General features: G+C 34.8%; 1 protein-coding gene across 1 annotated transcript in view; it reads left to right on the forward strand.

Annotated features, from left to right (window-relative positions):
• Window positions 1-4,311: 4,311 nt before the first annotated feature.
• The window catches only part of LOC115431158 (echinoderm microtubule-associated protein-like 1), a 26,495-nt gene continuing 7,709 nt past the window's right edge, over window positions 4,312-23,097 (forward strand). Inside the window, exons 1-6 of the mRNA XM_030151393.1 lie at window positions 4,312-4,336; window positions 5,890-6,007; window positions 7,531-7,632; window positions 21,439-21,467; window positions 22,605-22,734; window positions 22,938-23,083. Coding sequence (XP_030007253.1) covers window positions 7,538-7,632; window positions 21,439-21,467; window positions 22,605-22,734; window positions 22,938-23,083 — 400 coding nt within the window. The 5' untranslated portion in view covers window positions 4,312-4,336; window positions 5,890-6,007; window positions 7,531-7,537. The remainder of the gene's footprint in view (window positions 4,337-5,889; window positions 6,008-7,530; window positions 7,633-21,438; window positions 21,468-22,604; window positions 22,735-22,937; window positions 23,084-23,097) is intronic.

Below are 23,097 nucleotides of genomic sequence, written 5' to 3' on the forward strand. Positions count from 1 at the left end.
AACACATGGACACATTTGGTGTTCAACAGTCTCTGTCATGTAATCAGAGTAACTTATATACATGTATTATACATATTTGAGTAGGTATTTATGAGCACTTTAACATTATGTATAAAAAATTTGGGGAGATAAAAGTTTTAGGTGAAAAATGTCAAATTACTGCTCAGTTACACGTGGACTTGAAACAGACAGCAGTTTTTTAAGCTTTACGCAAACATTCAAAACATGCCGTTCTCGACAGAAATTGATATGAAGTAGGACAAAACCTTTTAGATATTATGGTCAACTATGCTGAAAATAAATTTTGGAGTAAAATATTGACAAGTCTTAGTTTTATTGATAGAATGTGGTCAGACGTGGACACATTGCCATAGTAACACGTGGGCAACTCTGTACCATTGTATGTGTCACCCAAATGTATCAAAAGGTCATTACTTTATGAAAGTTTCACTCAAATATCTGAATTAGTAACTTGAAAATAAAAAAAATGGTATTTTTGTGGCAACACATGGACAGGGCCTTTTAAGCAACTCACAAATCTTCAGACTCACAACATTCATGAAATAAGTGACAAATCTAATACATGAAACTTAACAATCATCTATATAATCAACAGATTGAATACATTTTCTGATTTTTTTAGATTAAATTTTTTGCATCAAATTCGAGCTACATTATGAAGGAATGAGCGCTATTATAGGATTGTTATGTTTCTCTATGACTGATATTATACTGCTGTAATTTGGTAAAAACAAATATTTATTTTCCATGTGATTTCCCTTTACGGCATTTCTATTATATTCCATTTACTTCTGCCTTAATTCCTACATAGTCCTATGTCAGAGAATGTTCTGTTTTGCGGATAATTGAAAATATCTAAATAAAAAGTTTAAAAAATAATAATAATTTGAGCTATATTTTTATGTTTGAGGCATGGCTATGGTGTAAAAAGTACAATTGATAAAATCCGTTGAAACTTTTTTTTCTACAAGTGGTATTTTAAAAAGGATAACAGCTCCATAAAATAGAGATCTTTAGCTAAAAAATGAGCCCACTTGATAAATGATGTGTGGAAATTTACTTTTTCATGTTGATGTTCACTTTTCCTTGATCCATATATTTATAAAAACTAAGACACTGAACCTGAATTTAAAAGAAAAGGAGGAAAGCACTGGAGTCGAGATGTTCTGCCCAAACACAAACTAGTTTGCGACTTTATCATCTGATAATCTGTTAATGTGGGCCACAGATTGATAATCCGTTCTGGACAGTTTGCCTTCGATAATCTGACCTCAGTGTCGACGGAGGACGATTAGTCTGGAAACCGTTCAACATCAGAGTATTAACAGGGATGTCAAACAGTCGCATGGACGAAGGATGGAGAAGAAGTATTTACTGTGATTTCCTTGTGGAAGGTGGATATTTACCACTTTTCCATCTGTGAAATGACAGTGTCTCCTGTGAATCATAATACAGTGACAATACCGGAGCCGTCTAATAATGGAATTTCCCCTTGTGGGACTAATGAAGGCTTATGTTATGTTATGTTATCAATGATATCTTTATAAATGGGATAGAAACATTACCTTTTGAAGGAGTTGTATGTAGTGTTTCTACTTTCAGATATTTAAAAAATGATCTGTAATTAACGTCAGTGTTTAAAGAGCTGTGAAGTTCTGCCAATGTACTGGATTGTAGAGATATGAACTGATATGAACAGGATTTATGTGACCACTAGAGGGAGAAGTGAGTCACATAGTACCAGACCAGATGGGATGAGAACCTTTAAGAAACAATTTTAGGGTCAAAGAAAAGAAGTGATTAAAAATTGAAGCCACTGGACACAGCTGTAAATGAAAAGAATGGAGTTTGATGGTGAAATGTCAGCGTTTTATTCTACACAAGTGAGTTTGATTCTGAGGCTAATGAAAGTATAAAGTTATTATGGGATATTATCTTTGCTAAGTTGCTGTTGGTTGATCCACGGTTCAGGCTAAACTGTGACAGTTCTGACCTTGTTTGTTGGATTCCAAACAGATCTTTAGTTCAGCTACTGACAACACGACTTGAACAGAAAACAGAGATGATTAGTGGTTTTACTGTGGCTGTTTTCTGCCTAAAAACAGAGCTAAGCTAACAGAGCTACAATGTAAACTATCAGCTGATGCAGCACATGAAGATTGTATAACAGTGTTATTTTGAGCGACTGTTAAAGTAAACATCTATGAGTATAGTTTGAAGAAGAAAATGTGATGATACCATAATACAGATGTGTGGAAACAGTGAGTTGTATTCTTTATTCAGTGACTGATACAGTCTGTGGATACATAGGGGTGATTCCTTGGTGGTTCTGGTAGTTTTAAGTGTGTTCTGGTTCCAAACTGCCCCCTGGTGGACAGTGTTTGGAACAATACTACATAGGAGGATGGTTTTTAGTCCAAAGTGACAGTTTAAGGAACCAGATGGTTGTTTGTTGTTTTAACTTTTTTATGGTCAGAAATTCAGAAATCTAGACATAAAAAATTTAAAATGATCAAATGTTTGACATTGAAATGTACATGACCAAAATCTAGTAAACAAACAAGATAATAAACATTTTGTGTTTTCATTGTGTTTTTAAAACCATATGTTTTGTCATTTATGTTACTTTTTGGTCAGTAAATAAATAAAATAAAACTGAAGTCTAAGAAACATTTCCATTCATAAAACCCTAGAAAACCCAATTTTCTTAATTTCATTCATTTTAGCAAATAATATCACTTCCATCTCTTTCATCACTGGTAAAATAACGACTAATTATTTACTTGGCAACTACTGAAATAATCAACATCTCCTTGGTTTGAGGGAGTATTTAAGATATCTCCAAATTCTCTGTTTTCAGCTTCTTAGATGTCAGTATTTTCTGGTTTCTTTCCATCCCTGTGATTCTGTAAACTGAATGTTTGTGGATCAGATATTTGAGGTTGACATCCCAGGCTCTGAAATACTTTTTAATCATTGTCTTTGAGACCCAGTCATTCATTGATGAGTTAATTATTAGTTGCTGTCAGCTTTTATCAGATCAGAGAGAACAGAACTTGTTTTTCTTCTCCATCCTCTCTCCTTTTCCTCTCCCATGTCGTCTGAACAGAACATGCTCACTCTGCTGCTGTTTTTCCTCTAGATCTAAATTATTCACATCCGTCATGTGTTGCTGTACGATACTGTATTGTCCTGGTAGAAACATAAAACCAACTGACCAAGCATCAGCGCATGAGCTTGTCACATGACGCTTCTGAACATCAGCAGAAATATTCAGCTTTGTCCAATATGTTTTATGCATTTTTAGGAATATTTGTTGTTTTGATTTGCACTAATTTAACCTTTTGACTGAACTCTATGAGATTAATACAAGAAACACACGAGAGGAAAAAAGTATCCAAAAAATATAATATACAAAGAGTGGTGCAGATTATTTTGATTAATGTGACATTTACTTACAGATTTATGTCCCTTAAAAGCTTCTCACTCAGAACCTGATTCAATCAGAAAAACATCTACGTCCAGATTTATCCTTTTCCATTCATTTAAAATGACTTTGAATGTATTTACAGAGACCAGATCCTTCAGTTTTATCTCCTTCTGTAGGTTGTTCCAGGCAGTGGGAGCAGAACATTTAAAAACTTTGTTTCCCAGTTTGGTTCTGACTTTTTTAGATTAGATTAGATTAGATTAGATTAGATAGAACTTTATCGATCCCTTAGGAACAAAATAGTGATACAAAAATATTTTTAAAAAAAGTTATAATAAAATAATAGTTATAATAAAGTGCTAATAATAAGAACAAATAACTATCACGCAATTTTTGGAACATGTAGGGTTAACAGATCCTGGGAATGGAGATTGTAATTATTAAAGTTATTTCAACAGATGTAGATCATTAAATATGATGGAAACAGACTAACATAAATTTATAAATAAAAGATAAATAAAAGAATATCAGTGTATTAGTCTGCGTATAAAAAGATCTGTCCATCCAACTTGAGTGTATATAAAATGCAGTGATGGGTGCAGAGATCTGATCTGACCTCTGCTGGACCTCAGTCTGACCTTTGACCTCTGACCTCCAGATGACACGGTGTCGGCGAGCAGTAACATGGACATGGAGGACCGGGTTTCCCACCTGGAGCAGCGTCTGCAGCTGCAGGAGGATGAGATCCAGCTGCTGAAGGCGGCGCTGGCCGACGCCCTGCGCCGACTCGGATACTGTGAGGAGCAGAGTCTGGGGGTGCCGCCAGGGGGGGTCCACGGTGGGAGAAGGCCCCGGCCGCCACTGCTCCAGCGCCGTCCACTAAAGGTAAGAAAGGAGATGGTACTTCATGGACTGAAATCATGTGGGTTTTTCCACTGCCTCTATCCAGGGTGTCTATAGAACGCAAAAATTTCTAAATTCTAAATTAAGGGTCTTCATCAGTGGCAGCTCGTCAATAGAAGGCGCTAGGGCTCCGCCCCCTGTCTCACATGAAGAAGATGATAGGAATCACCTAAAATAATTTTACAAAATCATTATATATAATAAACACTATACATGATGCATATTATTTTAGCCTTTATTATACAATCCTAGTCTGTTTCCATCCATATGATCCTCTTAACACTTCAGATTGTCCCCAGGAGATGAACATCTTTTCCATTTAACTCCATTAGTACAGATTAGTAACATTAGAGACCAGTCTGATTCTCTAGTGTCTCAACAGAGAATCTGTCATCTCACTTTTATATCTATGTGGTCATGCACTGGAAGATAAATAAAGTCTTTCAGTATCAAATGAATTGTTGATGTAGAAATTATACAAACTGGTACTAACTATAACATTAGATTAGATTAGATTATTGATTAGATTAGATTGAACTTTGATGATCCCTTGGACAGAACCACTGGAAATTAAGGTTCCAGTAGCAGCACAACAATGAATGTAGACATATAGAAATATTAGAAGACAAAAGGAAAGAAAATTGTAATAACAGTCACTATAAAACAGAAGTGAAAACAGGCAATTGCACATTAGAAGTATGAGTAGTGATAAATAATAAAATAGAAATAATAATAATAGTAATAATAATAGGAGCTGATGTACCTGAAGAATACATCCCTATATTCCTGTTCTCCTCATGGTTTTTACGGAAAACCAACAGCTACAAACTGACCAAACCTTCTACATGTTGAATACCAGTTCATCTCCTGGTTTTACTATCTCCACCCAGTTTCCTCCTGCGGATCAATTTTACCACATGGAAAAGCAGACAAAGACAGACTATCACCGCCTGTGGGTTTCTTGAGCGTACATACATCCTGGTTTAGAAACTTTAAATAAATAAGTATATACTTGACAGGTGGTTTTAGAGTCGGGTTATCCATTCAGGAAACGTTCATCCTGCAGATGGACTGTAAGAAACTCTGCTTTTATGAATCCACATCAATCCAACTCTAATCTGTGATTATCAGGGACGATGCACAGGTTACTAATATGGTGAAAAATGTTGTAGCAATAAATAAAAATATGACCAGGCATAAAATAATACAATTATTATTGTTAATTCAGGGATGTACCGATAGCAAATTTCCTGATGCTGATACTGATAATTTTTTCTATTTCTTTATCTTATTTTTGTAGTTATTTATCCTCTTTTAACAAAGAAATCTTCATTATAAATATAAAATAGTTGCTATTTTACAGTTTTTCAGTTGTTCATCACTTTATATTTGAATGAGCAAATAAAAATATCTGTAAAATCCTGTGATATAACAGATATATGACACATAAGACCATATTTCTCACTAGTAAAAATCCCTGTTTTGTAAATTCCTGTTGGACATTCAGTATCTGATCATAACGTTTGTGATTTCAGTGCGTCAGCTGCTGCAGGCTCTTCCATCCAGACCTCTGAGTAATGGCTACGTCCAACAGAAACGCCTGCTGTCGTCCCCCTCGTCCCCCAAAAAAGAGGTGCTGCAGTCCATTAAGAGGTACAACAAATACCAAGGAACAACTAAAAAACACAGAAAAACCTAAAAATAAAACTTGCTCTTCATGTTAATTGTGTTTTAAAGGGGTCATATTTTGTCAAACCCACTTTTAGTAGTCTTTGGTTCATTTATTTGTGTATTTGGACCCTAATAGTTCAGAAGTTTGAATTTGAACCTTCCAGGTGCTGCAAAGCTATCTTTATATTAATTCCGGCAACATTTAGTGGATTTCTACAACCTGTTTTAATTCCTGCTTAATTTGTTACGTTGTATAGTTACGTCATGACGTGCACATATAAGGTCCAGACTTCAGACGAACATTTCTTGGAGTACGCCATAATTGTTTGTCAGCAGCAGCGGTTGTAGTAAAAACTGAAAGTATGTCCAGATTTCGAGCTGATTACCTAAAATGTTCAGTTATTGGTTGTATTAACGAACACAAGTGGCTGAACGGGACAGAAAGCACAGTCAACAACCTGGAGGGGTTGGGGTATGAAGTGGTTCATTTGCATTTAAAGGGCCAGCGCTCAAAACCACCTTTATGGTGTCATTACTAATGAATAGGGTTGAAGATGGACCTGTGGAGTTGAATTAATGAAGAATTCAGACCCACGCAGAGCATTTACAGTTTATGCAGACCACAGGGAAATGTTTGAAAATGCATAATTCCATTTAAAAAAGCAAAATATCACTTCTTTAACTCAATTTCATTCTTTTACATCTTTACGTCAAATTTTTTGTTTTTATTTTGTTGCGTCTTTTGCGTCAGTTTCATCTTGTTGCGTTTTTTTTTTTTTTTTTTTACATTTTTTCTATCTTTTGCATCAATTCCATCCTTTTATGACTTTTTATCTTTATTCTCTTTTTATCTTTTATCACAGCAATGCGTAAGTTAAATGAAAATATGAGTAGAAAGTACCGATACTGGTGTTAACATGTAGGGAGTAAAAGTAGAGTAGCATTTACAGTTTATGTAGAGAACAAGGAAAAGTTTTAAAATGCATAATTCCATTTAAAAAAGCAAAATATCACTTCTTTAACTCAATTTCATTATTTACATTTTTTACGTCAAATTTTATGTTGTTTTTATTTGTTGCGTCAGTTTCATCTTGTTGCGTTTTTACATTTTTTCTGTCTTTTGCATCAATGCCATCCTTTTATCTTTTTCTGTATTCGCTTTTTATCTTTTATCACAGCAATAAGTAAGTTGCATGAAAATATGAGTAGAAAGTACTGAAACTGGTGTTAACATGTAGGGAGTAAAAGTAGAACAGCATTTACAGGTTGTGTAGACCACAGGGAAATGATTTAAATGCTTAATTCCATTTAAAAAAAGCAAAATATCACTCCTTTAATTAGGCCTGGGTGCTGGTGGGGAAACCATCTTAATGATATAGTGAACAGATATGGTGCTGGGTGATGAGGAGTATAATACTTTTCTAGTGATGGGACTGAGGAGGAGAAATAAAAAGAAGTAATCATTTTTAAACTAATTCCACTTTATTCTTCCTCCTCCTCCTCAGGAAGAGCATGTCCACGGAGCGCCTAACCCTGATCAGGAGGGAACTGGGAGCAGAGAGTCGGAGTCGGACCACCTCCTCCAGCAGCTCCTCTGGAGGAAAAAGGTAACGAGAAAATGATTTAACCCATAAAGACTCAATGTTACTTTTGTGTCAGTTCAAAAATATTTTGTTCTCTATATTTAACTTAAGTGATTTATCACAATTTTATGACATAATCCTCAGTATTTGTGTTTTTTTTAGTGAACATCAGGTATTTTCCTGTATTTGATTTCCTGATCATGTAGATGTTCATTAAAAGCTCAGATTAAAGTTGAGGATTACACTGGGTTACAAAAAAATGTTTTTTGCAAGTTGTCTAGGTTTTTTCAACTGAATTACGACCATTTTGCACCGCTAAATCCAAAAATGACATCTGTTTTTCTCAATCAGGTCAGGTTTTTTTGCTAATTTGATTTTGAAAAATTTGATCTTCTCACAAAATTGATTACATTTTTGTGACTTTATCAGTTCATTTTTTTATATAGTTCTCACCCAAAATAGGTTTTAAGAGAAAAAAAATCATTTTCACAAGCACACTTTATGAAACTTGTGACTTGATTCCTGTTAGGTACAATGGTGTATTCACCGCAGATGTAGCAGAATACGTCAGACTTATTTTTGCAAGATCTTCCTGTCGAAGCCATTTCATTCACCTGTAATATTAAAAAAAACATTAATCATAAATTGGCAAAAGTAAAATCTTCAGAACTCGTTTATTGCAAGAAATATGAAAGAATTTTGTATCATATGATGTGAAAATGCCCATAAATGTAAGCAAAAATGTTAAAAAGCCAATATGTAGCATAGTTCAGAAAGTTGACCTGATTGAGCAAAATTAATGTGATTTTTGGATTCAGCACACCAAAATTATCCTAAATCAGCTCAAAAAACTTAATAAATTTGTTGTTGACCAGTGTTATTATGTCAACAACAGAGAAAACTGAAGGAAAAGTTACTTTTTCAGCAAAATCTCATTAACTGCACATAAAAACAAGTATTTCCATCTACTGTCATTGATCCAACTCCATGGGTTTTACTGGTGAATCAATGTTGTAGAAGATGACAGTGTTTCCATGGTAACTACAGATCCTGTGAACATCCAAATGGGTCATATCTGATGACCATGAAAAAATTAATAACTGTATTTTACACCAACTATTTACATGTATTGATAGGATTAGTGAGATCAACAGGTACATTTTAGATCAGTAGATGGTTTTGGTTGTCGGTGACTTTTTGGGTCTTTATGGGTTAAATTGACATGTGGACACTGAAAAACTATGACGTGAAACAGTACATCTATCGCTGCAACTGATGAGTAATTTCATGACTTAACAGTTATTTGTTTGGGCATTAAAATGTAATTAAAAAGGTGCATATAGTTTAATTCCCCTGACCACAGTGCTGATGACCATCTGGACTTATCCTGCCTTCACATGCTATGGAAATTATAGAAAATACTCGTTCCAAACTCAAAAACTGCACATGATGTCGTATTTTCCACTGGAGAACTGAGAAAAAATTTGGATACGCAAGCTGCCGAGATGAAAATAACCTTTGACCTTTTCAAAATGGCAGCTCAAGTTAAAATGTGTTTGATATTGTAGGACTACAATGACTGGAAAATAGAACTAAACATATTCACTGTAATGCTTATGATAATTTTCTTTAGGTTAAAATCAGAAATAGGTGACAAAACAAGTCTGATTTCAAAGTTGCTGCGATGGTTGAAAGTTTGTGAAGTTTAAAAGCGACTCGACAGCAGTGAGTTAAAAGAGGAAACTCAGCACAGAGAAAGTCTGGACATCATCACCTTCATCGTCTGCTGTGTTCCATCATCATCATCATCGTCATCACAGAGCTGTTATTCTGTCACCGTCAGCGCTTCCTGTTCGCCTGCAGTAAATCAGACGTCAACCTGAATCAGGTTCTTCAGTTAATGGGCTGTCGGTCCGAGTAAGGTCTGATGTGAGACTGACGGACAGTGAATGCAACACGAGGACAGTGAATGCAACACGAGGGTCACTCATCAGGAGCTGTTAGTTTTCATACAAATAATTATCAACAGTTATTCTTGTCTATTCTATTTACTTCATGTGACCTATGTGCAGATCTAATAGTTTAATTACAAAGTATCAGAAAATGACAAAACGACTGGTCATGTATTTTCTGATGACCCTGAAAATATTAAAGAAGACCACAAGCTCAAACACAGGTCTAAATTCAGAGTTTAACAAAGTCCTGAAACAACAAAACAGAATATTTTAATGAGTTTTTTTTTGCTGAAAATGTGAACAAAATCAACCCCAAATATTGACGACATTATTGGAGTAATTATTATTATTCATATTTGTCATATTATTCCATATTTACACTGGTATTTAATATTTAGTATATCAGTATTTATGGTCTGTTTCTACGCCTGGGAACACATACCAGGTACTAAACCGGGCTAATGTATCAAAATTTAATGATCAAAAGTCCTGCATTAATTTTTATTGTTAAAAATCATGAATTAAAGACTATTTTCTTGCTTCTTAGGTCAAAACTATGCTGTTAAAGTTTCCTTCTAACAAAATCAATATTTTATGTTAATAATGCCACAAATTGAAAAAACAGTGTGAAAGAACTGTAAACCTAACCCTACCCTGAGAAAAAACCGATGAGAATAATGTTAACATACTATTGAGAGAGCATTAAGTTGAACTTTATTCATATTATCGTCTGCAACTGTATTTTTAGATATTTTCTGCTCTTTTTTTTGTTTTTTTACATTATTTGATACTGAAAATCTGCACACAATTTATATATATAACCAATAATATATAAAAGGAGAAAAAAACCAAAAGCATTTTATTTGTTGAATATAAAACTCAAAATGTAAAAATAAATTGAATATCTATTCATGTAATTTATAAAAAATATTACCCTCTTCACTTCTCATATTCATATCCTTGTGTTTTTATTAATTTTTTTATTTTCATTTAAAAAAAAAAATCCATCTTCCTCCTCCTCTTCCTCTGTCCGTCTTTCTGCTGACGGTATCGAATTCCATCAGGGGTGTATTCTCAGTCTGAGGGGGTGGGCACAGGGGAGGGGCCTGGGAATGAGGAAGTGCGTTCTGATTGGATGCTCGACTCCTCGGGTTGGACTAAAAGTTAGCAGAGTGAGGAGGAAGTTGTTGTAGTGGAGATCAGGACAGGACGGGAGCAGCTGTGACTCTAACTGCTACGTATTCTAACGGGAACTGTCGCCATGAAGAGGTCTTTAAGGTAATTCATGGAGACTGGGTTTACTGGGATTACTGGGTTTACTGGGGGAAATGAAGGGAGGGTTTCTATGATAGTTTTTGTAACTTTAATCCTCAGTTGTTGCTTCTCATGTGTGATTTTTCTGCCTGATTCATAGTTTCATTTGTCTTTAAGCTGATGATAGATTTAACTGCACCAGGTTTCACAGTGTCATGTTGTGTGTTTGTTGTCACACTGTTGTGGGTCCGTCTGTCTGTCTGAGGAAGTTGGTGTTGTATGAAACTGTTGTCACGCAAACTGTGATGCGGTTCAGTTTCCCCGTCTGCAGGGCTGTGGGGAGGGGCAGCAGGGCAACATGAATACAGAAACACAGGACGCACAACGAGAGCCAAGAGCTGCACGTACAGGGATTTCAATGAGGGCTTAGGTTCTGTTTGGGTTCCTGCATGTTTCAGAAGTTTTATAAACACTTAAGTGCATATACAGTGGAAAACAGCGGTGCTTATTTCAGTAAAAATGTGCAATGCCATGGAATTTTGGAAAAGCTGCAACACATTAAAGATAAACCAAAATAATAAGGTAAAAACTTGCAGAAGAAATAATTTAATTAGATTTATTTTACCTGAATCTGGTTTAAATAATGCATAAAATGGCTTTAATAATTAACAAAACCCTGCACATAGTACATTCAACTTGAAAGACATAGGAAAAATGCTGACTGAATAAATAATACCACATGAAAAAGGAAAATATGAGAAGAGAAAGTGTAAAAAAAAAAAAAGACGTATAAAAAACATGCACAAAACTAGTGGGATGAAAGCCACCAAAGTTAAACAATACTGCCAAAAAGTGCAAAAATAATCAAGTTTCTTGCATAAATGGAACAAATACTGTGTAAACGAGTTGATTTACTCTTAAACCCCTGAAAATTTTTGCATCAAAATTGAGTTTTCGTCTCATATATCAGAGCAAAGTACAAATATCTAGTTATATACAGTTTTATTAAATAACATTTTTATTGTAATTAAATGATTTTCATTCATTGTATAGAGCTTTATTTCCTAAAGTGAGCTGTTTGTATTGGTTCAGAAAATATCTAACTAGAACTAGTGTAAAAGTGTGTGCATTACTGTGATAGTGTGTGTATTTTGTACAGTTTGTATCTTTAAAAACCTGCGTATGATTGGTGGTTGGTGGCAGTAATCTATGCTATATACATGTTTCTATACAAATAAATAGTGAGTGATACTATTTGTGACGTAGATTCATTGATTGTAGAATACATGAAAAATCTTAAATTTCTAAGTGACATGGGGATAGGTCTAATGTAAAACAAGAAAAAGCAACGTAAAAAAGGTAAAAATGACGTTTAAGATGTTACAAGACAAATTATGCAAAGAAAAATGAAAGATTACAGTAACATAAAAGGTGCAACATAGCAAAGATGATGTAAAGACACAAAAACTGATATAAAATCAGCCTTTCACAGTGTAAATCTTTTGTAATTCATGGCGTCTTTTCATAACTCTGCGTCTTCTTATGCGTCTGGAGCTGAAGCCCATGTCAATTAAAGAGGGAAACGCCTCTGAGTGCCTGCAGCATCAGGGGGCGGAGGCAGCCGTGGGACCGATGTTACGAGTACTCACTCCGCTCGGCTTGCAGGAACATGTATCGATCCACTCCTGCTTTACATGCAGCAACATAAAGACCTGATTGATTCAAGCCGGTGGCAGTAGTAAATTAAGGTTTTTGATGTATTAAACCTGCTGATTTCACCATATTTTTGTCCAGCATTAAACAGAAACTTAAAATAACATTGTTCTTTTAACCCATAAAGACCCAGTGTTACTTTTGTGGCAGTTCCCAAGTTTTTTCTCTAGATTTCACCTTTCTTAAATGATTTATCACCATTTATTATAATATTATCCTCTGTGTTGTGTTTTTTCAATGAAAACCATGTATTTTCTTGTATTTAATTCACTGATCATGTAGATGTTCTTTGAAGGTCAGATTAAAGTTGAGGGTTATCATATCAGAAACAGAGAAAACTGAAGAAAAAGTTACTTTTTCAGCAAAGATATAAATAACTGAACGTAAAAACAAGTGTCTCCATCCACTGTCATTGATCCAACTCCACGGGTTTTACTGGGGAATCAATGTTGTAGAAGATGACGGTGTTTCCATGGTAACTACTGAGCCTCTGAATGTCCAAATGGGTCATATCTGATGATCATGAAAAGATGAATAACTGCATTTTACACCAATTATTTACATGACTTGATAGAATTAATGGTTCAGAAGTTATTAAATACTTTAGATCAGTAGATGGTTTTGGTCGCCAGTTGCTGTTTAGGCCTTTATGGGTTAAACATCAGCTCTGATTGCATGTAAAAACAAGAAATAACTAAAAGATCCAGTTGTCCTCATGCAGAGTGATTCAGTTTTTACCTGATATAACCTTTGTAGAGTAAAACATTTAGCAGTTTGAATAAACCCAAATTCACCTGAAGGAAATAAAGCTGATAAGATACTCTTTTTTTTTTTCTTTTAGTCTGACAGATCAGATCTGCAAGAGATTTTTCTGGCGTACAGTGAAACAATGCTCAGCTTTACTGTTGATAATGATCAGATATTAAATGTATCTGAATCACTGCAGTCTTTTACCCATAATGCATCAGGAAATGGACACACACGGGCCATCAGAGACCACAGCATCCATCAGCATCAGCATAGAAACAGAGATTTACCAGAACATCCATCATTGCAGCGATTCCATGACTCTTTAACCCCTGAGACGTTATTTCAATGAAAATAAAAAATTAGCGTCTGTTTCAGTGTTAAAAGCAGCTGTGAGTATGTGCTTGTGTTCTTTTCTTGTGGTTTTGTTTTACTGTGTATTTTAGGGTAAAAACAGGTGGAATAACCAAAAAAGACAAAGAAGAATTGAAGTTCGACAGGTTTTTACTAAATAAGGCACTCAGAATGTGCATCAATAAGAGATTTAGGATGTTGAACATGAACACACTGAACAACAAGTATTTTACCCCCCCCCCCATTCCACAGGCAGTGGGGGGGTACACTGTGCTTGTTCAGATGTCTATGGAAAGGACAAAATCTATTCTGTCAGCACGTTCTGACATTTTTTCTATTCAGCAAACGGTTGAATTTATATGATTATTTTAAATAAATCATACAATCGGAACGCTCACTACTGACACGTCAGGAGCTAAAGGGTTAAAATGTGATTATAATGATCAGGAAAGTTGTATTTGTAGAGTCGTAGCAGAAGAAAACACGCTGATGTTTTCCAGACGCTCATTATCCTCTGCGTTCTCACAAAAGGCGTAATCATTATCTGAAAAGTGCCCATTACTGAGACCATTAAGATGACTCGAGGAAACGTCTGAGTCTTAAGAGGAAGGTCAGACGCATCAGGAGGGAAACCAGTGGGGGCTGAACTGGATAATGATATAGCTATGATGTGTCTCAATATTTTTGTCCATATATTTTCTAAACATCAATATTTCCTTAAAGTTAAATGGGAGATTTTTTGACACGTGAGATGAGAAGAAAGTAGATGGTTAGTTGTGGTAGAAAATTATTATTTACAGTTAGAAATTTAGAGGTAGAACATTTAAAATCATAAAACAAATCTATGTCAAGAGAAATTAAATAAAAACCATCTCTGAGACATTTTGGAAGCAAAGATAACAATTTAAACCAAACTAACCAATGCAATGATATTTATAACAATATAAAACTATATTATAACATTTGTCATTATTGTTTTTGTATCCCAGACCCCTGTTAGAAAAGAAACACCTGAATTCAGCGTGTCCACATACTTTTGTCCTTATAGTGTATGACTTAGGCCATTATGCTACAAGGCTAACGATTTGCACAAGAGGATTAAACACTAATGCACCGACCACGTTCTGTTACATTAAAAACCACAGACGAATTTCAGCACTGTGATAAATATTAACACATACAGAGTCTTATGTAACTGTAATGTCGACCTGAAATAAGAAATAATCACACATTCAAATACCAAACTAATCTGAGCATTGACTGATGTAGATACATTAGTTAATGATGTACTTAAACCTGGTTAACTTCATCAAACATTAACATGAACTCATAAAGACCCAAACATCTACTGATCTAAAATATTTAATACCTGTTGATCCACTAACCCTATCAATACATGTAATAAATTGGTGTAAAATACAGTTTGTCATCTTTTCATGGTCATCAGATATGACCCATTTGGACGTTCAGAGGCTCCATAGTTACCGTGGAAACACCGTCATCTTCTACAACACTGACTCACCAGTAAATCCCATGGAGTTGGATCAGTGACAGTGGATGGACACATTTGGTTTATGTTTAGTTATTGATATATTTTACTTAAAAGGCGCTTTTTCTTCAGTTTTCTCTGTTTTGATATAATAACCTTTGAATTTACTCTGAGTTTTCATGAACATCTACATGATCAGTTAATTAAATACAGGGAAAAATAGATGATTTACACTGAAAAATGCAAAAGACGGGATAATATTACACTAAATAAGCAACTTTTACGTTACTGTAATCTTTCATTTTTCTTTGCATAATTTGTGCAGTGTAACATCTTATACATCATTTTAACCTTTTACGTTGTTTTTTTAAATCTGTTTTGAATTTAAATAAGTGATAAATCAAAAGCAAAAGAAACGGTGTACTAGAACAGGTTGCATGACTCAAACATGATATAAAAAATATCAGGGCTGTCCAACAATTTAAAAGTTTTAATCAGATTAATCACAGGGTTGCTGCGGATTAATTTCAAATAATCACAATTAATTATTAATTGTGATATTTAATTAATATCATTCATTTTTAATCTATATTAATGGCGTTTCATTTTGCATGAACAGACTTAAGAAAGAAGGGAATATATATGCACTTAACATGTTTGCTGCAAGCTGGGTGATGCGTTAGCCGAGGTGCTAGCAGAATCCCTGACTAACGTATGCTTCATATTAATGTGGTATTTCAAGCTGGAAGTGCTTCGGTGAAAAGAAAACTCCTTCCTGCAGAGTGTGTATTATACTTTATGATGGTCGACTGTTCCATCTTGTTTTTTTTTTTTCCTCACATTTCCATCCAGAGGGCCAACGTACTGTTTAGTGTCTTCCATCTTTATGGGTTGGTTCTGCTGCCTGTCACTACTGGATCAGCTGACCATTTGTTCATGCATGACGCTAACTCTACTTGGACAAACTGACCCAAATGCGTTGGCAGAGATGTTCACAGTCATTCTGTGCTGCAGACGGGTTAATTGCGTTAAAATTTTTAGTCAGATTACACAATGGATTAATCTGCATTAATGTATTAATTTTGACAGCCCTATAAAAATTTATACAGTTTGTCAAATCTTAAATATAGTTTTAGTTTAGTTTAGTTTACTTTATTTCGAATGTGCAACAAGACAAAGTAAGCTAATCTTAGTCCTTAGAAATAAATATAAAAATAAATAAATATAATAAATAATAATAAATATACATAATAAATAAAAAGTGCTGTGTGCATCCTGTTAAAAATGTGTTTTAAAAGTCTAACTGTTTCAAGGACTTTTGATACTTCAGCACCAGGTTCTCCTCCTACTTTTTAAAAAAATCTTTTTGTCTTTTCTTTGATTTCTCTTCATCTTTTTGACACCTGAGTCAGATGCTTAAAACTCTGAGGGCTCTTTTTACAAAGCCTTGATGGTTCTCAACCCAATGTTGGCTTTTCTCTTCATCATGTTTTCAGAGAGCGATTGGGCAGAAAATGCCACCGCCGCCGTCTGAATGAAAGCCCTGTTTGTGCGCCGTGTCTCTGTGGAAACCCGGTGACTGGCCTTCAGCCACATGGGCTTTTAGTTCCACAGTCATTTTCCCCGACCGGCCCTGTCCCACTGCCAGCTACCCAGCATGCACTGCACTAATTACTGGCTCCGAATCAATCTGTTCCTCTCATTGGTTAGAAACTGTCCACTCCTCCTCCTCCTCATCCTCCTCTTCTTCATGGCAGACCACACAGACACACAACACAATTGAAGAGACAAACAGGCCTTTATGTGGTTAGTTTAGAGGCGACACCCTGCCCAGAAACACAACACAACACACACACACACACACACACAGTCAGCTCTTCAGATCAGTCGCCTGTTTGCATCTTTAATCTCCTTCAGATGCAGAACATTATGATCAAACGCACATGAAAGGTCGCATCACTCTTCTCTGATCTTCATTCATTATTCATGTCTCTCATTCATACTGAGCACATTGTGGTTTTATTGAAAAACCCTCTGAAATACTTTGACTTGATCTAACGTAGACATGTGTTTCCAGGTTAACTCCCTGTTAAACAAATGTCAGGATGAGTCGACACACACCGGATCATCCTGTTACGCACCTGGTTCTTACTAACATGTCTTTGCAATGAGTAAATATTGGGATTATTGTCCTTTAAAACCTCTATTTATGAAGTAACTGTACTTAAGTTCAAGTAATTTTCATGCATCTGTACTTTACTGAGTACATACTTTCTACTTTTACTCCCCACATGGTAACACCAGTATCAGTACTATCTACTCATATTTTCATTTAACTGACTTGTTGCTGTGATAAAAGATAAAAAGTGAATAAAGATAAAACAAGAAAAGTGCTCAGAGAGCGCAGACCTCCACCAAGACAGATCTGCCCATCCCGATCACCACCAAAATTTGATAATTTGTTCCTTGTGCCAGTATCAACATTTCCTGAAATTTCATGAAAATCTGTCCATAACTTTTTGAGTTATCTTGCTAACAAACAAACACGCAAACACACAACGCAAAGTGATCACAATACCTCCTGGCGGAGGTAAAAAGTGATATAAGGGGATGGAAATGACGCAAAAGGAAAGAATGTAAAAAACGCAACAAGATGAAACTGATGCAAAAGATGGAACAAGATAAAAATGACATGAAATGCGATGTAAGAATGACATTGAGTTAAGACACAAGATATGCAAACAATGGAGAAAAAGATGCAACTAGATGAAATTGATGCAATAAAATACGTAAAAGATGTAACAAAAATGACATAGAAGAAACAAAGTGGAAATAGCATAAAAGGAAAAAAATAAACTATATAGGACAAAAATTATGTACAAGATGAAAACATGACATAATAAAGTCTACATTTACTTTTCTATTTTTACACCAGATACTTTTTCACATCAGTATCTGCACTTTTACTGGAGTAAAGAATGTGGATTTTAACGGCTGGTCTTTAATGACCCATTACAAAATAGTGAAAAATCTTTCATTAATTCTTTATGGAATAGTTTAAATAGTAACAGGTCATCATTTTTCTGTACATGTAGATAGAATCAGAAAATAAAACAGATTAAATCTAAAATAAAAACCAGTAGAAATGGGTAAAAAAAACCACCAAACTTTAAAAATTTTTTTTTTCTTTTTTTTCCCAGCTCTTTAGCTTTATAACAGTAGAAACATTTAATTCTAAGGTTTAGCTTGTTTCTGGTTACGTGGCAGGAAATCACCTTTATATCTTTTTAAAACCATCTTTTCGTCTTACATTTTTCTTCATCATAAACCATGCTTTAGCTTTTAATTATGCTGTAGAAACCTTTAAAATCAGCTCAATATAAGCCTCTTCTTAAACCTCAGTTCATTTTTACTCTAAATATCAACTGGTTTTATTACTTAAAGAGGAAGAACAGTCTGTACTTTTATACTCTTTACACCTACCAGGTCAGTTACAGAGCATTAATCCATTAAAAATATCTCTTATTTTATTCATTTAAACCTGTCTCTTTAACTTTGCTTCATAATAAATACACTTAGATTCAATAAACTTGGATTTATTAACCTGATATTAGTCTTAACTGTGCAATGAGCTCCTGTTTTAACCTGGTTATTAAAGTCTGATTAGCTGCGATCTTCAGTTCGTCCTCTGTTCATATCCTCATGCATTTTCCTGTGACGTCTGCTTTGGCTGTTTGCAGTTTTGTTGTAAATTTGCAAACGGAGGGTAAATATTTGCTCCAGTCCAGTAAACTCCCCCTGAAGTCAAAGCCGTCATCCCTGTTGCTGAGCAGGAGACGCTGATCCTTCACTTTCCTCATATCTTATCTTATCTTCCCTCACTTTTACTACTTTACTGCTGTTGCCGTGGCGACATGCACCGCGGCCTCAGGCAGCCCGTCAGCATCCTGCCATTCCGATTGGCTGTCGGCGTCCTGTCACGGCAGACTGTCGAGTGTGCAGCTGAAAACTGTCTGAGGCTGTGATTGGTTGACAGATGGCTGATTCAGAGGAGATGGAAAGTGATGAAGCAGCGACACATGGAACCAGTGGACTCATCGTTTGTCAGTTCACCTCCATGGTCTCTTTTGTTTCTGTTTTGTCAGTGTGTGACACTTCGGTTTACACCAGCAACTCGTGGATTTATCCGTTTGCTTTCTGTCCATTCGATAAAAGACTCTGTCAACACGAGTCAATTATAGAGTCTGCACTGTTTCACCAAGAAAAACCTGATCATGTGTTTTGATGTCAACTGATGGAGATTCAAAGGTTTTTTTTTTTTGTTTTTTTTTTGTACTGTATATTCACTAGATACACAGGACATACAGAAAACTGGGATACCGTTTCTCGCTCATCTTGTTATTAAAGGCCATGCACTTTTTAAAACGGGTAAAAATGGAACAAGAATTAATTAAGTTCTATAAAGATTAAACTACTGTCATGGAAAAAATTATTAGACCATCAAAAGTCTCCAGAAACAATGGTTTTGCAATAAAGCACTAACTCCTGTGTAAATCATGTGATTAAAACAGACAGAAAAGAAAACATGGAATGCCTAAAAGCACTGTTTTTGTCAGTACGATGCCATAGGTATTGATGCAAGAACTGAAGTGATTTTGGTTATTATCAAGAAAAACATGGAAAATGAATAGATATCAGCTCTGAAATTAATCTCTTATGAGCTATTTTTATTGTCCAATATGTGATATTTGTCCGAACAAATGTACCTTTAGTTGTAACAGGCATTAAAATGAGCAAGAAATTGAAGAAAACAAGGGTGGTCTAATATTTTTTTTCCGCGACTATATAATAGAATATAAAGTGTATACATGAGTCTATTTACAGTGGCAGTGGTAGTGCAAAACAGTAACGGTTATGAGATGAGGTGGTGAATAATGGATCAAAACGGGAGCAGATATGACAGTTATAAAGGTTTTAAAGGCAGATAAAACCATAACCACAGAAACTAGATAATCTACAACTGAACAGCAACGGAAAAAATAATAATTCAGTTAAAGTTTAACTGAACATTGAGCTTTAGAGATGTTGTTTTTCTTCAAAGTCAGTATTTCCTGGTTTGCAGCCTCTATTATCCATCAGTGATGGCACAGGCAGATACTTACAGTTTGTAAAACAAGTTATCAGATAGGGATGTAGTATTTGAGATCTCAGAAAAAGAAGACTCAAGATGCAACACGATGAAAATGTCATAGCACATAAAATATGACATAAAAGTTGCAAAAAGATGCAAATGGTGAAAAAGTTGCAACAAGATGCAAATGATGTAAAAAAACAAAAAAAAAAAAACACATGCAAATGTATAAAAAAAGAAACAAAATGCAAATTATGTAAAAGACGCAACAAGATACAAATGATAAAAAAATGAAACAAAATGCAAATTATGTAAAACGCAACAAGATGCAAATGATCTATTTAAAAAATTCAACAAGATACAAATGTTGCAGCAATATGAAAATTACATAAAAAATGCAACAAGATAAAAATTGAGTAAAAAAGTAACAAGATGCAAATGATATAAAAGGAGCAACAGGATAAAAATGATATAAAAAATGAAACAAAATGCAAATTATGTAAAAGACGCAGCAAGATGCAAATGATCTTTTTAAAAAAATGCAACAAGATACAAATGTTGCAGCAATATGAAAATTACATAAAAAATGCAACAAGATAAAAACTGAGTAAAAAAAGTAACAAGATGCAAATGATATAAAAAGCAACAGGATAAAAATGATATAAAAAATAAAAAACATAAGATGAAAATGAGATAAAAAATGCCACAAAATGCAAATGATACAAGATAAACGCAACAAGATGCAAATGATGTAAAAGCTGCAACAAGATTTTATTAAGGCCGCAACTGCATGCAAATATTGTAATGTTGCCTCTGAAATGAAGCAACAAGATGTGATTGAAATGTGGACTGTTTGGATAAAAATATTACGTTAACCTTTTAGGAATTACGACCATTTTAAAAAAGGTCAATTCATTTTCAGAGGATCAGAAGTAATAGGACAAACTAAGATTATTATAGAAGTGAGGAATGTTTTTAATACTTGGATGAAAAAATGATGCTTTTCCAGGTTTTTACTACAGCCGCTGTTAAGTCGTTGCTCTTTTGTGGATTTTTCTGCCTCCAGTTTAGTCAAAACGACCAAATTGTGTCACCGTCCTGAATGTACATGTTTTTTATCGATGATGATGCTTCTACACATTAAACTTCCCAGAAATAATTAATAACCTTTGTCTTTTCTGTTTCAGCAAATCCAAAGAATGCAGCTTTAATGCAGGTAAAACCTTCTTTCGTGCTTTACGTTTTTCTCTAATCTTTATGTCTTAATATTGTATTTTTTTTCCTCTGATGTGCATTAAGATTCCACTTGGATTCCAGTTTTAGTCTTTTTAATGTTTTTACTAAGATACCCAGCAGCCATTAAAAGAAGCCCATTAAACTGAAGATCCATCTGCAGTTAGATTTACTAATGGATATTCTGACCATTATATGAAAAACCAAACATTTAACTTGGTTTTATTTTCTCTTCATTTCTTGCTTTTAATGGACGATGCATGAAAATAAGGAATATGTTAAACCCACTCTCCCAAATACACAATCTAATTTAAGAATGTAGAAAGTACGGAGTTAAAATGGAAAAATCCATCATGATAATTTAAAGTATTTCTTGTTCTTATCAGTCTGTATCAACATAAAGGTAGTCAAGCTAAGTGTATTGTCTTATGTTTATCTCTAAATATCCTGTTTTTGTCATTTTCATTTAAATTTTTGTTACAAAATTATAGTTTTTGTCTTAACTATAGTAATTCTGATTAGAAAACTACAACCCCCGCTTTGTTCACATTTGTTAAAATTTGGCCTCATACATAACTTCTGCTTTAAAGTATTTCATTTGAATAGAGTTGGAATTAATCAAATAAAGATACCAGATATTCCATACATTCATATCTGCGAATAAAATGAATGTGCAGATCAAGAGCCGGATCTAAAATTACTTAGCAAATGATTTTCATCAGACTAATCCATTAGATCGACCTTTCATAACCTTAGAGTGCAGACTTAAAATGGGTCATAGATGTGTTCGGATCACCAATTATCAGGTTAAAATACATGACAGTAATTATGTATATCTCCACTTGTAAATGTTGAAGCCAGGCCTCAGTTAAAAGACGTAATGAGACAAAAATTATGTAAAAAGGTAAAATGATGTAAAAGACACAAGTTGAAAATGATGTAGAAAAAGTAAAAAATTTACATAAAAAAACAGACTTACAGACGCAGTTTGGGTCTTGAGGAGACACTGAATTTCTCTTTTTACTAGGTTTTATGAGTGGATGTCAGAACAATGCAGTCATTTTGCTGTGGTTTTTGTTGATTGTTTACTCTTAATGTTATTTTCTTGTGTCTCCTCCAGATGACGGCTATGTGAGGATGTTCCTCCGAGGTCGTCCCGTCACCATGCACCTCCCCGATGACCAGAGGGAGAGTTACAGCCTCGACCACAAGGTGGCGCTGCCCGACCGCAAGCTCAAACTGCAGTGGGTGTATCCTTCACAAAACTGTCTTTGTCAGCTCTGGACTGGTAGATTTAACCTAAATGTTGCTAAAAATCCATCCATTTACTTATTTAGAAGTGAAACAAACCTTCACTCCTTTGGAACCAGTGTCATTATAGATGTTAAATGTTGTTACCTGCTGGTCGTCTCCATCGTCAGCCATATTGTTCCCTAACGTACACATGCACCAGGTATGGTTACCGTGGTCGCGACTGCCGCTCCAACCTCTACCTGCTGCCGACTGGAGAGATCGTGTACTTCAACGCCTCCGTGGTGGTTCTGTACAACATCGAAGAGCAGCAGCAGACTTACCTGGGCCACAAGATGATGTCAAATGGTCAGATAACAATC

The sequence above is a fragment of the Sphaeramia orbicularis genome, chromosome 13 (assembly GCF_902148855.1).
Source record: "Sphaeramia orbicularis chromosome 13, fSphaOr1.1, whole genome shotgun sequence".
Taxonomy (NCBI): Eukaryota; Metazoa; Chordata; class Actinopteri; order Kurtiformes; family Apogonidae; genus Sphaeramia; species Sphaeramia orbicularis.